Raw genomic sequence first — 17630 nt, forward strand, 5'->3', positions numbered from 1 at the left:
AAGCTGCTGGGAGCCACCCGAAAACAAAAGTTATCAATGATTGCCTTTCATCTGAAAGGTGTACAATAAGTAATATGCTTTGGAAACTAGCCCTACACTTGTATTAACTCTAAGAACATACTTAAATCATGAGCCTGACCCATACTTATTAAAACTGTTAAATATATATAAATATGGCAAACTGGAAAGCAGGGTAAGACTTCTGATTGATCTGGATGACTGAGCAATAGAAAGAGAAAGTATATAGAGATTAACAGGGGTATGAACAGGAAAATTTACTAAGGTGAAAATAATCTCTACACAAATGATTCTGTATACAAATGGTAGATAAAAACTTAGAAGAAATATAATGGATTAAAGTTGAAAAATAAATTAGCAAAAGAATACCATTCCTAAAAAAACTGGTAATAACTAAGAATTTATTAAAGAAAAATCCAGAGCAGAGTATCTAAAGGATCAACTGATGAGTATCAATCAGGTTTGTACTGGGTTCTTAAATGCTAAAAAAGATTGAAAAGCTCAGAGTAGTGACCACAATATTGGAACAAAATGACAGTACTGCTGTTTGGGTGTGTTTTGAATCATACTGAACAGCCTTTTATTTAAAAATTGTTCAGTATTCTTAAACTTTTTCTTTAAAAATCAGTGAAACAAGGTATTTCATATTTCCAAATACAAAAAGTTACAAATTACAAAAAAAATCAGGTAAAGTCTATATATTAGAAGCCTAAGCGACCATCCAACTGTCCGTCCAGTAGCTATGATGCGCAATGACCACCAGGGGCCAGAAGTTCCAACCAGTAGCTATGACACACACTGACCACCAAGGGGGAGATGCTCTACACAGAAGCTGCTGAGCTGCAGTGACTTGGCAGCTGCGGTTCTCGGGGATGCACCCAGAACCAGAGAGGAATTCCGGGGTGCATCACCTGAGAACTGCCCTCTTGCAATCTGGGACCCCTCAGGGGATGTAGGAGAGCTGGTTTCGGCCTGATCCTCCCAGGCCAGGCCAAGGAACCCCACCTGCCAGAGGGACCCAGCTCACTCTGCAGACAACTTTCAAGCGGCCTGGTGCTGTCCCAGGTGCTGCCAGGCAGGGAGGGACCAGGGGAGGTTGGCTCCAGGGAGTGTCTGGCCCTTCTCACCCAGTTCCACCTTTGTGGCCAACTTCTAATTAATTTCCTTTCAACGTACACAAATCCATGCACAGGGCACTAGTATAAATTATAAAATTACACATTTTAAATATCATTCTAAAAAATAGTATTAGATATAACTTTTAGAAATAAGTGAAATGAATTAAAATAAAACATTCTAAAACATTAAACCCTAACCAAGAATTTTATTTCTTTTTTTTTTTTTTAAATAAAGAGCCTCAATAATGTGAGCCCATTTTCTTTTTTTAAAATATATTTCTTTATTGATTTCAGAGAGGAAGGGAGAAGGAGAGAGACAGATAGAAACATCAATGATGAGAGAGAATCATTGATTGGCTGCCTCCTGCATGGCCCTTACTGGGGATCGAGCCCGAAACCCAGGCATGTGCCCTTGGCTGGAATCGAACCTGGGACCCTTCAGTCCACAGGCTGACGCTCTATCCACTGAGCCAAGCCGGCTAGAGCATGAGCCCATTTTCATGCACACTTTCCTGGTTGCTCTTTTTGGTTCTGTACTAGTCAGAGGAAAGGGGGCGGGGGGGGGGGGGGGAAGGGGAGGTGGCGGGAAATAAGTATAAATTTACTCCATGTCTTAATTATTTTCAAAACCCTTTTGGAACAAGTTTTTGTTTTTCATCAAAGACCACAATCTTTGTACTGCTTCTGAATTGTTGTTTTTCTTTCCAAAGAAAGCTGTGCCTACTACATTACTGATTTTTCATCATGCATAAATTGATTAATTTTACATTCACTTCTTTGAAATCACTGATATACACACTCAGATGTTCTTACATTGGAAACTTCGTCTTGCAGCCATTGTCCTCTGTCTTTTGAGACACAGGAATTCTGAACAGATGCATTTTTGTCCCCAAATTGTTAATCCAACATTAACTCTCTAAACAGAGAAGAGATTGGCTCAGCAAGCATTTCTATCATAAAGTGCCGGGAGCCGGTCCATCCTTGCTGTTTCAAGGGACCTGGCATATATGGCATACAGTTCTTAATATGTTTGCTCACCTTCTTGGCACTGTGTTTTAACCAAGGTCACCTCTCCGAGAAAGGTTGAATCCCCAGGTAGGGATTTTCCCCTTAAGTTAGGGAGGGAATAAAACCCCTCAACTAAGTGCCAGGAGGGTAATTAATCCCTTTAACTACGAACAATCATGCTTAAACTACATAATCTTTTCTCCCTGGAATGGAGATAAGAAACGCCCTAACCTTTGTAATAGAGATTGATGGGATTGAGTCAACTGGTATAAATACAGATGTAACAAGACAGAAAGAGACAGAACTCAGAATACAGAACCGGACAGAGAGACAGAACTTCAGACACAGAACTGAGAACACAGGGCTTGGAAGACAGGACCAAGAGAGACAGAGCCTAGGCACAGAACCTACACAGAATGTTCTCTAGGGACAGAAGAACTTCGCTGGTGAGAGCATGCCGGAGGATCCTGGACAGGGACTGGCCTCGGAGCCTGGAGGCAGAGCCTGGCGAGAGAGCATGGCAGGGGATCCTGGACTGAACCTGACTGCAGAGATTGGCAGGAGAGCCTGACTGGAACCTGGACACTGAACCTGACTGGAGAGCCTGGACAGAACCTGGCTGGAGAACCTAGCGAGGGAACATGGCTACAGAACCTCTCTGGAGATCCAGGCTAGAGATTCTGGCTAGGTTGCTGATCAACTGAACGCTGTCTCCGTGTCATTCCTTCTTCGCCGACTCCATCCACACCTTTGGGGACCCCTGGACCCGCTGGGGCTGGACCCCGGCAATAAAGGGATTAACTGAGTCATTAATCTTAATCAAGACTTAATGCTTCAGATTGCAAGTTGGCCAATTCATGGCTATGCCCAGAGCTGGTGTCTCCAGCAGCTACCAGCTCCAAGGCTTCCTTCAGCTTCAGGCCCCTACCTGCCTTTGCCCTTTGCCCTTTGCCTGGAGCTGAGGCATCCTTTTGGCTGCTACCTGGGTTACAGCTCAGCTGCTGGTACTTCTACATTTTCAGCATTTGTTTATCACTCATGGTCTTCCCCCCTCCCCCCACACCCATACCCCCAGAGCTTCCAGTCACCCCTGCAGGCAGCTATGAGGCTTCAGCTGTTAGTATTTCCCTTCCCGACTATGTCAGAGGGCTAGTCCTACTGGGGTTCACTCTGCTTACTCAATGGAGAGATGCACCAGCTTCAAAGAGGGGCCTGTCCTTCCACTCGGACAGTGTTTCTGGTGGGAAGGGTCAGGGAGAGAGGTGAAGATGAAAGGAAGGGGAGATGTTGAAGGAACTGAGTTTAAAAGGCTGCAGGAGGCTTACTGTGGCAAGGAATCAGGGCCTACAAAGAGGTTAGCAGGAACAGAACAAAGTCAAGAAGTGAATAATACTGCCGGTTGATGTTTGAAATAAAGGTTTTCCATTCACAAAAATACTAATATTTCTATTGCTTTATTTTTTGCATTTAACATGTACTACTTTTTATTGAAACTGATTTGCCTTTTTAATTATATTTTCCTTGAGCTAATATCATTTTCATAGTGGAAAAAAAAAATCAATGGTTGGAGGAGTTCAAAACTACACAATTATCCTGGCTTTGTACAACTGAAAAAGAAGGTAATTCTTACATGAACAACTGAGACCAAATACTCTAAAATTATTTTCCATTGAATAAAACAGGCTATTTAATTCAAGATATTTTTAAAGTGCTTTAAAAAATGGTGGATTTTACTTTATAATGTATCTACTGAATTCTAATATAATGTTTACTATAGGTAACTAGTGAGGACTCACAATTTGATTTAATTTCTTAGAAATTCTATCAATTAATTACAGTAGCTTAAAATAAGTTCATAGTAGGTACTACTGAATGTCTACTTATAAAAAAATGTTATGAGTGATAACCAAGTTAACATTTAGTATATGAAAAAAAACTTAAACTATGACCCCTGAAAAGGTGTTAATTTCTTGAATAAGGAAAAATCCATAATGCCAACTTCACCCATATGTGGCATGTGCTTAATTATTATTGGTAGTCATGATTAAGTCTAAGAATCAATGCTCAGGTGAACATCTTAATTTCTCAGAACGTGCATTTTCTTCTCTTTGCAGTCTCTATTCTCTTATGACAGCTAAAAATATGTAAAAAGACATTTTAGAAAGAGCTCTATGTTAACCAGAATACAATTTAGGTGTCTCCTAGCATACATTTAAAAATGCTGAAATACAGAATTTTCCTGAAGAAATATTTCTATAAATGTTAACTGTGATGTACAAATAAATAAGAATATTTTTAATCTGGTTGGAAAAAAGTTGCGGTCCTTTTCTACTCTTACATCACCTCTACAAGAACAAGAATAGTTCTACAAATGAGTGTCTTACCTAAAAGACAATGTATATAAGAAAAAGTGTGGAAATAACAATGAATTATGTCCAAACAGGTTCTTACAGTAGAATAAAATGTACAAATTGTTACTTACTCAGACATTCTTTCAAAGCCAGAGCTTGAACTCTGGCTAACTGCTTCTCTCTTTCTATAAGCTGCTCTCCAGAAAAATGTGGAAGCGACAAGAAGTCAAAAGGAATACCTGAGACACACAAAAAAGTCAGTATTAAAGATATTCTATGACAACAATTAATATTCAGTTCCCAGCTAATGCGCTAATATATAATTTAAAAAGTAAAAGCCAATTATTCATCTCTCTTGATCTTGCATATTTCCAATTAAATAATTAAGCTGCAAAAAACAAACATATTAAATTATCGTGCATTTAAAACTTTGACCTGCTTCTTAAGCTGAGAGAATTTAGGTAGTAGAGTAGAATTCCCTCATCACATTTTCTTCCATAGACTCAGCTATTGAAACCCCTACACAGAAAGGAGTGCGGAGAGGATGAAGGGAGTAAAGAGGGTCAAATATATGGTGATGGAAGGACACTAGACTTTGAGTGGTGAGTAGATAGATATTGTATTATAAAGCTATACACCTGAAAATTACAGTTATTAACCAATGTTACTTCAATTCATGTAATTAAACTTTTTAAAAAATGACAATTAAAAAATAAACTCCTACACAAAACACAAATGGAGTAGTGTTAAGTATCTAAAAATGGCCCCCAATCACCCACATGTCCTGCTATTCACCCATTGTGTAGCCCTTCCACAGTGAATCCTGGCTAGCCCCATGAAAACAATAAAGTATGGTAAAGTGACAGTGAATGACCTCTAGGCTAGGTCACAGAAAGCCTTGAGGCTTTCTAGAACAATTGCTCTAGTCTTCACATGACTGGAGTTCCAGCTGTGTATCTGCAATCAGATGTGGGACTTTAACACAGAAACTCCAGCCGGGCTGAGAGCCCAGTCAGCAGGACTATGAGACATAGTAATAAATAGTCATTTTTAAGCTAATCTTGGGGTCGTTTGTCACACAGTAGTAACACCAAAGCATACAGGTTGAAGAGAAAAGGTGAGCAATAAAACAGAATAAAATGCTTGAGAGAAAATAAATGAAAATGAGAAATTATAGAAACACAGTATGTGTTTAAAGTGGACTATACTGGAAATGTCCTATTTGGAATCAAGGGCTGACCTAGTAAAATTTACTGGGTACAATATAAAGGGATTAATTCTCTATATTCTAAATTGTTCAAATACATAATACTATGTTTAAAAGATAAATTTACTGAAAGTGAAATGGAGTTTGGGGAAAATAAGTTCATTAAAAACCACATAAGTTAATTATACCTATATATACAAACAAATGTAAAAATATTTTCCACTCAAGTTAACACTTACTCAGTTGGGTTTCTCCTGTCCTTGCTTTCATCTTTCCGTGAATGAAACTGAGGGCAAACGAGCCATTGATCTGGTTGGCTGAGTGAATCAGTGTGGCTTTGCATTTTCTACTGTCATTACCTTGTAACAAGAGGTAATAGCTACAACACTCTCCTTTCACTTCAACATCTGGAACTAAACAAAAACAATTTTTAAGTATGTGAAAATTCACTATGCAGCAAGGCAGAATCACACACCGGACCCAGAGAATATAATGACATCCTGTGTTATTGTAAAACAAACTGTTACCCAGTATATTTGGGGCTAGCAGTTGTTCAGTTAACTGAGAAAGCTGTTAAAATTAGGGAATCAAAAAAATTAAAATAAAATCTGATAATCATAAGAAAAATACAAATTTTAATTTAAATTAAAACTGTGTGTACTCATTTATTAACTTTTGATGTTGCTCATTAGAGTCCCATGGTATTTTTCTTATACAACCCACTTATAATGTATCAACTACTATGTCCAGCTTCAATTTCTTTAAAGGGGAATAAACTGACCCCTGCAGGCATGCACAACTCAACTGGTGGCAGCAGCAGTGTACAGATGTGCTTAAGAGTAGCTTTTTGCTCCTTGCAGTGGGCACCCATAATGTATTTTTGCAGAGGGAATGGAGAGCATTCATTAATCTGGCATGCCAGTTACATGAAGGTCAGTTAAGACAGAGTCTAGTATATTTTAAAAACAAATCAAGTGAGGGTTATAGTGAAGGTCGAAGAAAAACTGTGATGCCTTTGAAAGTAAAAATAGAAGCAGAGTCCTTTTTATTGAAGATGGTGAACTGGACATAATCATTTATTTTCACTATCTCCTGAAATTCCATGAAATGAGAATAAAGAGAATTTTAAAATAGCAGAAATCTCCAAGGACTAATATCTGAGAGAAGAGAATAGTGACTAAATTTTGAAAGCAGGAAAGCAGATGAACGAATGGTAACAGGCCTCAGTCTCTCCATTGCTACGGAAGCTGAGAAAAACAGAGGAGAGAGCTTAGAAGGAAGACAATTTATACTACAACCCCTGACAGGAGACTTTGGGATGTGGTCCCAGATGGCACTGGAAGCAAAATGAAGGTGAAATAAAAAGACAGGCTGAGCATGCATATAAGCATAACCAATGGACACAAGACACTGGGGGGTAGGGGAGGACAGGGGAAGGTCAAGGGGGAAAAAAAAAAAGGAGACACATGTAATACTCTTTGTAATACTTTAAGCAATAAAACAAAAAGAAAAAAAAAGACAGGTTGAAAGTCTGTTTGAGAAGCAATATGGCTTCCCGGCTCCTCCTTATTCTACTCAGGTAAATGGTTGTCCTTTCCCCAGCCCAGAAAACCAGTGGCTTATCCTCTCAAGAAGATAAGACAAGGTGTCCCTGGCCTTGGAGATATAAGCAGAGCTTAGGGTCCGAGTTGGTTCTCAGTGGATTAGGTGACTGATTCTATATAGAACATTGAGGCCCTTTTCTCTTCTTCATCTACATAACTTCCAGAATTTTAGAAGACAGATAGAACTGAGACTTCTTTTGGAAATGTGGTCAGTCCTAGAGGACAGACTAAAGAATCCCAATATTGGGGTCACCTAATGTAATGTTGCAGCAAGATCACCCTAACATGAAGATCCCAGTCAACAAGCTCTACCCATACACCCAAGTTTTCCAAACAGCTTTCTGGTACTCTCTCTTAAATATGAGCAGACAGCCAAATATTATGAGACTTAAGTAAAGTCTTTACTATGAAAGCCAGATGCTGAAAGAAACAAACAAACAAAAGGGACTTGTAGAGAAACAAAGAATATGGCGTAAAAAAAAAATCACGACAAAAACAAATCAGATCACTAAAATCCTCAGAGATGATATTGTATCAACTAAATAACAGAAAATTACAAGAAAAGAACATTAACTTAGAAAGAGCTCATGGAAATTAAAATTAGAAAGCAGAAATAAGATTTCAACTAATAGGTTGGAAGATAAAGTTCAATGAATCTATCAAAAAAATAAGAGAAGACAAAGAAATATAAAATAGGAGAGAAAGAGAGAAACCCAAACCAGGAGGTACAACATCCAAACACGACTAACAAAAGAGGAAACATTAAAAAATGGAGGAAAGGAAATTATCAACAAAATAATTATAACAACATTGTCCCAATAAAAAGACAAACTTCCAGGCATGCTGCGTGCCCCATCCTATATAATCCTATATAATAAAAGCATAGTATGCAAATTGTCCCCTCAATCGGGAGTTCGTCTGGGAGTTCGACCAGGGGGCGGAGCTGGCCGGAGGAAGGGCAGGAGTACCAGGCTGGCAGCTGGCAGCCGCTAGGGACCCTATAAGTGCATGAATTTCGTGCACTGGGCTTCTAGTACAAGAATAAAAAGAGCCCTGGCCAGGTAGCTCAGCTGATTGGAGCCTGGACCCATGTAGCAAAAGGCTGCAAGTTTGATTCCCAGTCAGGGCACATATCCAAGTTGCTAGTTCCATCCACAGTTGGGGTACCTATGGGAGGCAACCGATTGATGTTTCTCTCTCCCTTCCTCTCTCTCTAAAATCAATAAAGTGCATATCCTCTGGTGAGGATTTTAAAAAGCAGAATAAAAATAGATTCTACAAAATGCCAGAGAAAATGCTTGCTTAGAAGGAAGGAAGGAAGGAAGGAAGGAAGGAAGGAAGGAAGGGAGGGAGGGAGGGAGGGAGGGAGGGAGGGAGGGAGGGAGGGAGGGAGGGAGGGAGGGAGGGAGGGAGGGAGGGAGGGAGGGAGGGAGGGAGGGAGGAAGGAAGGAAGGAAGCCAAGAGTGAGAATGGCACTAGAATTCTAAACAGCACCAAAATTGGAAGACAATGGAGAAATGCGTTCAAAATTCTTATATAGACTAAGAAAAAAAAATCTATTGTAAGTTTATTACAATAGTTTATTTCACAGATTTGAGCATACTGTGGGTTAAAGCCTATCCCCCAAAACAATTATGCAATACAAAAAACACACAACCTTTCGCAATTAGCTTGAAATAGGAACATTAATCCTATTCACAAACATCAATCTTAGAAAAGGAATTTAGATAAAGATTAGAAAGAAAAAACGCTTGTTACTAGTTGTATTTGAAACTAAGATTTTCCAAGACTTAGTGACCTTAATTCATTTACCAATTTAGACCTTTGCAACTCAAATTACATATCCTTTCCATATTTATTTAAATCCTATCACCTTTATTAGAACTTTAATCACTGAAGCCTATAATTACAACCATCTTATTTTCCTTAAAAGAAAAACATTTATTTTACAGAATTCCCCTAATCATAATGACTATGCAGTCATTTAAAAAATGGTGTTCCAGATTTGGCAGGTGTTAATTGAAGACTTACTAAATAATTTTATGTAAATACAGAGTAACAGATTTATAATTAGCATAGTTATTCAATTCCCATAGCTTTTCCTGAAGAAATAAGGGGAAATGATTACAATGGAAAATTCTTCTCTATTTTCATCTGTTATTTTTACACTGTTAACTTCTAAGAAATTGATTGGCTTGCATGTCCCCCCCCCCCCCACCAAAACCAAATATGCATTTGGATCTACTATATAGGCAAGATGGGAGAAACAGAAATTACATGTTTCCTTTAGTTGCATCAAATTTTGTAAGTAATATATAAACTATAATGAAAACTGTGTCATTACTAGTTTCATTCACAAACAAAATTTTAGCATAATAAAAACCAAGTTATATTTTATATCAATACATTTCTCCGCAGTTCTTAAAATCCTGTAGCCAACCCCCTCTTTTTTATAATAGTTCAACAATATAACTGGAAAATAGTATTTCAAATGATATCATGAAAAAATATTCCAGGATAATTTGGGAAACAACTGTTAAGTGAATATTCTAACTTACTGAAAGTAAATAATATACCCAATTATTTTGATAATAATGATAAATATTAAACAATAAAATATAATATAATCCTCAAGGTAGGCATTTTTGGAGACCACACATTTTCCAATGACATCGTTTTTCAAGCAATTCTAGACCCAACTTTTGAAATGGCCCTTTGAGTCAACTGAAGAGGCAAAAAAGAAAACATGTTTTAAAAATCAATATACTTTCTTTATATTCATAAAGCATTTCCAAAAAATGTATTGCCTTTCATCCCCCACCTTATTTGTCAGACTAAGCTTCGATGATTTAGTGCAAAACTTAGCTGCCACCAAGAGTGTTCAAGAAACTTCCCTGCCACAATTCTACAAAGAATCTAAAATCGATCAAGAAATGATATTGTTCACTGCTGAATCCTAGCACCTAGAATAATGCCCTGAATACAGTAGACACTCAATAAATATTTGCTGAGTGAGTGAATACTTTCTCTTTGCCACTGAAATCTCTTTCAAAATCTTTACCAGAGTCCTTTATCCATTCTCAATATGAAATTTATTCATAGATCAGTTATGGTGCGTAATTTTAACCTTATTAGTGTCAGCTCACTATTTCAAAACACTTTCAACACTGATTTAAGAATGAAGAAGGTACATGCTTCAATTCAAAATATTTCATCAGTTATTAGTTTAGTCTCTTAATTTTTTTTTTCTTTATTAAGGTATTACATATGTGCCCTTATCAGCCCATTGCCTCCCCGCCACACCTCCCTCATGCCCTCAACCCCCTGTTGTCTGTGTCCATTGGTTAGGCTTATATTCATGCATACAAGTCCTTTGGTTGATCTCTCTAGTCTAGTCTCTTTAAAATATTTTTATTAGATGACTTGTTTGTCAGCAAAATAATACGACTATTTTTTTCAAGAGTACCTTTAAATTTTTTCCTTTCAAAAGAATTCAAATTTTTTTAAAAAATGAGGCAACAATAAACTTAGAAATCTAAAGTTATTGTGGATGGCCTATAGATGCATTCAGACTTGGGTGCAAATTCTGACTTCACCCTGTAATTTAAGTTTTTTGATTTCTCTGTAGCTTAGCTTTCTCATTTGTAATACAAAGTTAGGGGATGATCAACATCAGGTTTTTAACAATTTCATAAAACTTCTTTGTGAGCATATGATAAGCCAGATATTTTTTATGGTACAACTGGCTTTTCAATACAAGTTTTAAAGAGAAGTCTTGCTTCAGAAATCTAATAGGGTTTACTGAATTGCATACTATCTAAATAAAGGGTAATATGCAAATTAACCATCACTCCATCACAAAGATGGCAGTGCCCAGTCCTCTCAGCCCCGCCAGAGTCCCCCAGTCCGGGGCGGGGGTGGAGCGGGGGTGGGGGAGTGGCCACTGAGAGCGGGCAGTGTGAGCAGCCTGGCGGAATGCTTGCTTCATCGCCATGGTGATGAGGCAAGCATTCCACCCCATCAGCGGAGGGCCTCTGGGCAGTGGGCATGGGGGGGGGGGGGCGGGGGGAATGCTTTCCCTGGCGCCCCGGTGACGAGGCAAGCATTCCGCACCTGGCCACGGATGGGTCTCTGGGCCGCAGAGAGCCTTTGGGCAGTGGGCGCAGAGTGGCCAGGCCCCGCAGAGAGCTACTGGCACACAGATTCGTGTGCAGGGCTACTAGTTTATACATATAGTTCTTATTGCCTTTTTTCCAGTACTATAATAGTTTGAGTTTTTTCCTGAAAACCCCTTTTAAAAATCACTCTTTTGCTACTCTTGTAATTTTTTAATGTTTTTAATGTTTATATTGATTTTAGAGAAAGAGGAAGGGAAAGGAAGAGAGAGAGAAACATTGTACATGCCCCGACTGGGGACCAAACCCACAACCTGGGCATGTGCCTTGACCGGGAATCGAACCAGTGACATTTAGGTACACAGGCAACTCTCAACCAACTGAGCCACAAAGGCCAGGGCTCTTTTGCAACTCCTAGCTTAAGCATACTTAAATGGGGAATTGGTTTTCTATTTTAAGTCAAACCATATGAAATCACTGATATTTAACCATTTTGGATATACCCATATAACAATACCGTGTGGTTCAAACTAATACATATGTATGTATGTATTTTATTTCATCAAGGGATGATATGGTAAACCTGAGGAACTGATAAAAACTGGGGTACAAATTTTGGTTCACACTGAACAGACGAAGTCTATTAAAAGGCTTTTTTTTCACTTTTCCAAAAAGCAAAGCATGAAGGAACACACGTTAGCTGTGTTACTTTGGGCAAGTTACTAACAATTTGAGCTTCAATTAACTCAGGAAATACTAGGGTTTGAATTGAAATCATCTGATTTTATAAAAGAAATAAGAATTTCATTTTTACAATGACATCTTGGTTAAGAGCACAGAAACTGTTTTTTTAATATACCGTATAATAAATTAAGCACTTTTTTTTACAAAGTTTATTCCCAAAATGTCTCCAAAAAACCCATGTTCAATGTAATTAGCTGTCTAAAAACCCCTAAGTTCTGCCTGAGATCACATATATTTTTTGAATGTATATACTTTATGTTACAGTTGGTTGTTAGAGATAATAAAAATAAAATCTTCAAATGATGTGGATCCTTTTTAATTAGTAGTAATACATATTATTTTCCCATAAAGAAAAAGTTATCTCCACTGAAAATTTGATAAATATTGCTTCTATGTCATACCACTGAAACAACTTAAAGATTTCCTACTTACCACGGATTGTTTTAGGCTTTTTAGCTATGTATTCCTTCCATTTTCTTGAACTGAGTTGGCTGGGAGGTGGAATAAGTATGTTACTAATAGTACATGGCAATACAAAAAGTGCACCAACCTATTGAAAACAGAATATACTTTTAGTGACTGCACATTGAGATTAATTCTTAAGTAGTGTCATCTGACAAGTTTCCTCTCATATTTCACCTACATAAAATGTATTTAGTAATATTCTCTCCCAATAACTCCACTAAAAAACAAAAACAATGCCCCACCTCCACCCTACACCCCCAAAAAGCCAAAGACCAATCAACAAAAATAGAGAAAGTTCTTCAAAGCTATAAGCTTTTTTGGTTATAAATCTCTAAAAACCTTATTATTCACATATCTGCTTCAAGTTCAGGTTACAGGTATAATTTCTTCTTTTTCTGAAAACTAATGAGAGGCCAGAAATTCTATCATCAAAAGATTTTGTCATATTTAGCCATAATTTTATAACCTTTTGATTGGACGGATTATTGTTCTGGCTTCAAAATTAGAATAATTTAGAAAGCAACTTCAAAACTTCTGTTCCTAGAAATTAAAGATTTAATGATAATAAGTACAAAATGCAGAGAAACCATGAATCACATGCCAGGAAACACACAGCAGCTTCTCACTGATTTATGAGCAAACTCAACTTATTCATCTTTGTATTCCCAGGGCTGGCCAGACAGATGCTTATTTAATATTTGTTTTCAAAAACCACCATAATATATTTAGGTAAATTTTTAGTTTGATTAAGCACAGAATAAACAAATTGCAACTCTGAAAGTGGCATTTTGCCACTTATTTTAGAACACAAGCTTTAACAGTCAGCACATCTCAATAAATACATATTTTTAAACTCTGGGGAAATTTAGTCGGGGCATTTGCCATAGATCTTAAATCTAAGGCAAAATCACTTTTAACTGTCCTATGTAGATGCAAAATCACTTTTAACTGTCCTCCATAGATGGATGGGTTACAAGAGATGTGATACTCAAATAATGCATTAATGTGCTAGTTTTACTGCTACTTATTACTTTTACTTATATATTATTAATTAACAGACATAAAAATAAGTATATTAGAAGAAAATAAGGTAAATTAAATGTGCTTATTTTCCTTTATTATTATAGTAATAACCTTTTTCATTTTAAGTCAAATGTATTTTACAAAGTCAAGAATTAGACATTAAAAACATTTAGCAATGTAAAATAATCACTAAGTATAAAAGACCTATGTGTAATTTTCTAAGTACTAAGTCCTAGTTCTTCATTGTTGCATAAATAAGACTTCAAAGTCCTAAATGCACGGCAAAACTGCACGACCCAAAGACTGTGATGTGACCATGCCAGATCAGGGCCCAGGTATACTTGACAATTACATAATCATTATAATTAGAACTTCACAGTTGAGAGATGCTAAATGAAGTTCAATGCCTAACATATAGCCTGATACAAACGTGGCTGGACCCACAGGCCAAAGAAGTGACCAAGTTTTTGAGGCATCTCTTTTTGACTAAACATTTGCTACAAACATGAGTGACATTTCTAAATCTCGCCATGAAGTTTATTTTGAAAATTTCTTCTAAAAAACAAAACAACACTTCATGTCTGCAGAGGACTTTGGAGTTATTATGAAAAGTCCAAAGTGGCTTAATATAAATTAGGCCCCAAATCATGTTATATTCAAGAAACCAAATCACTCAAAAACAGATTCATAAACTATAGTCCCTTTTCTCACACATCATTAAATATTGAGTTAGAAACAAAACACATTCCCTACATTGCCACATAGAGAAGAAATCTGCTCCAACAATAACATGGAGTTCTTCTTGGTACTGTTTTTTGTCAGTTCTCTGAACTAAGGAGTTAAAGAAATGAAAGAATGGTAACTGTAAAACAATTCTACTCCCTAATACAAGTTTGATTCTCCAACTCACAAGGTGCTTGAATTTATTTATTAAAAATTTTAACTCTAGGAATTTACAATTACTCCTTTCCTTAAGGATAATTATTTTTCTGATTATGAAAACATACCAAGAAATAGTGTTAGTATGAATGGTATCACTATCAACTTTAGAAACAAGAGATTTGTAAAAACTGTAACTTCTGAACAAAAATTCAAGGACACTATACTAATGTTCCATTTTCAGCCAACATTTTCTTTTTTATACAAAGTATCCTGTTCTTAGGTGTATTTCTAAAAATCATTACATTTTTTAAGAGAATTTAAAATATGTTAAATATTTACAGGTATAAATGATCACATTCATATTTACTTTAGTATATAACAGATACAATAGACTGGCGCATACCCATTCTGCTGATGGCAAGAGAAACAACTGAGCATTTCTGGAATATGAAAATTACTGTTTTTCTCTATATATTCCTAACACTTCTCCCTCCTCCCAACCCCATAAGCAGTAAGTAGCAATCAGGAAATCTTCTGCCTCCTCTAGAAGTATAAATACAATACTTGAGGGGAGGAATTTTCTCACAAGTTGTAGAACTTCTCTTAAAACAATGGCAATGAAAAGTATACTGAATACTATTCTTATATAAAACAGCACAGTCAAACATTTAATGTGGAGTGGGACAAGGAAACATTCTACCCAACACAGAAAATGTAACCTAAAATGAAGATATAAATGAAAGGATACAACTCGAATTCAATGTCCGACAGATAGCAGGAGGGTAGGTCTGATAATTTTATCAGCTGCACAAATTCTAAAGCTAGGCCATAATAATGGAAAACCTAGAAAAGAAATTAAAATTATATAATACTTTAAACACTATAAGGTAAAATTGAACAAACAGGTGATTAAGGTTTAAAACTTTAAAACGAATCTAAAAAAGCATGTATTTACACATAACGTCAAACACACATTTCATCCTCTATAGCAGACAAGAATTTCTTCCATTTCAATTCTACATATCAGAGCCGAGAGACAGACATGGAGATTTCTTAGGAACTAGAAAGATATTAACAGGGAGATGATGAGTCATAGAAAGAGGAAAGCAACAAAGGAAAAGTTCTCAATCTTTCCTGTTTATTCTCAGCAAGACAGACAACCCAAGAGACTAGAATATTTTTTAAAAAAACTAAGAATTTACAAGACTGAGAAAGCAAAAGAAAGGTGACCTCAGAATGAACTCAGGTTAAGTGGTATGCTGAAACAAACAAACAAAAATCCTTGGAGGAAACACTGAAAAAATTAAAATTAAACAGAAAACTAGTGAAGGCAAGAGTGCTAATTAACAAAGTTCCACTCAGAAATAACATTGCAGTATTTCTTTGGGTAGAGCCAACAACTAAATTAGGAGTGAGCTAATGAAGAAGGGCAGGTATTTCAAGAGATGGGGCTAGAGCACTTCATAAGAAGGGCAAAAAAAAGTGAAGATATATTGAGGAACCAACACAAAGTTGTAGACTGGCAGAAAGCTGAGTAATTTTACAATGTAAGTTTATTCATGAGTATATTTGTATTATACATATACAGTGTATATAAACATACATATATACAAATATAGTGTGTTTGTGTGTGTAGAGAGAGAGAGAGACTGAGAGACTTACATGTACTGAAGAGGTTGTACCCTAAGATTCTCTTCAATTGAAGCAAAAATTAGATATGCTATTCTTACTTAAATGGGGTACTACCAAAGATGAGAATTTGAGATCATCAATCTTACGTTCCTAATCTTTAGAAAAGAATTTAATATTCCTGTGAAAGATGGCCATGACAAGTTGCTTAAAGTAATCAATTCTGAACAGCTATTGGGAAATGTGTTTCCACCGCCTTTTCGTGTTACCCTTGGATCAGAAAATAACACCCATCCATTTGACATCAGTATAATGTTATGACTGTTATATTTTGCATTCCTGAATTAGGCCTTTTAAAGTGAATTTCTAGAGTGCTTCTACATGCATAGCTCTTACGTTATTATTCCAATGTAAAAAAAAGCCAATTAAACCCTCTTTAATCATTATTCTTAATAATTACTTGCATTTTAAGAATAAATCTATGGTGATATGGGACAAAAACCTAACATTTTAAACACAGTAAATGAAGCATATGTCCAGTACTGTGTCAGAGGCTATTTTCTCACCCCATTTAACTCTCATGATAACTTTGTAAGATAAGTGTGTTATTATTGGCTCCACTTCACAAATGAGTTAATCAATCTACCCAAGGTTATAATGCCTCATAGGTGACAGAATTAGGTTTCCAACCCAGGTCTGCCTAACATCAAAGCCTCTCCTCTTTCCACTGCATCATACTCTCTGACCTTTTCAGTCTAAGAAAGGTCACATAGTAAAGTCCATGCCAACGACAGTGGCAGGTCTATAATGACCTAAAGTTAGGCCCATTTCATTAAAACAATATTTTTAAAAATCTAAAACAATAATAGTTTTGCCAACATTTAATGTGATAACACAGTATAATTTAAACACTTAATTTTACTATAATAAAAATACATTAGTAAATGTGAATTTATAACTCAAACTTATAGGGACAAAAATATGCATGAATGGATAACTGCAAAATTAATTAAACATAGATTACCTTTGGTAAACAAGTCTTATCCTTCGATGGAATTATCTTTTTGTCAAGAAAGCAAGTATTTAAGTTAGATGTATTAAAACTCTTAGGTGCAACTCCCTTTAAACAGAATTCAGGAAAACAAATTTCACATCCAAACTGAAAAGAAATCAAGAGGAAACAATTACAGACATCACGAATAAAGTTATAGAGATTAATACATCTTCTTGCAATGTAAAAGTTGGGAGGAAACCCCTATGTAAATTTATTTTCCTTTCTTCAGCTCAAAGTGTGGTTCCATTTATGTACAAATCCCACTTATTTCAACTCACACATAAATTTTTCATGAAAAGCTCTCCTTGGCCCTTCACCAGCCTGTGAAAGTATATTAAGTCCATTCTATACAACCACGGAACCAAATAACCTGCTTTGCATATACTTGTTCAATATCTTGGCTTCCTACCAG

At 36.4% G+C, this 17630-nt stretch overlaps 1 protein-coding gene across 1 annotated transcript in view; it reads right to left on the reverse strand.

The window, feature by feature from the left end:
* The window catches only part of MTBP (MDM2 binding protein), a 53401-nt gene that overhangs the window by 25055 nt on the left and 10716 nt on the right, over positions 1-17630 (reverse strand). The window contains exons 8-13 of the mRNA XM_059671805.1: positions 17189-17323; positions 15284-15378; positions 14407-14479; positions 12598-12715; positions 5942-6115; positions 4627-4734 (exon numbers count right to left, since the gene is read on the reverse strand). Of these exons, the coding sequence (XP_059527788.1) occupies positions 4627-4734; positions 5942-6115; positions 12598-12715; positions 14407-14479; positions 15284-15378; positions 17189-17323 (703 nt within the window). The remainder of the gene's footprint in view (positions 1-4626; positions 4735-5941; positions 6116-12597; positions 12716-14406; positions 14480-15283; positions 15379-17188; positions 17324-17630) is intronic.

This window comes from Myotis daubentonii, chromosome 17, assembly GCF_963259705.1.
Source record: "Myotis daubentonii chromosome 17, mMyoDau2.1, whole genome shotgun sequence".
NCBI classification, from domain to species: domain Eukaryota; kingdom Metazoa; phylum Chordata; class Mammalia; order Chiroptera; family Vespertilionidae; genus Myotis; species Myotis daubentonii.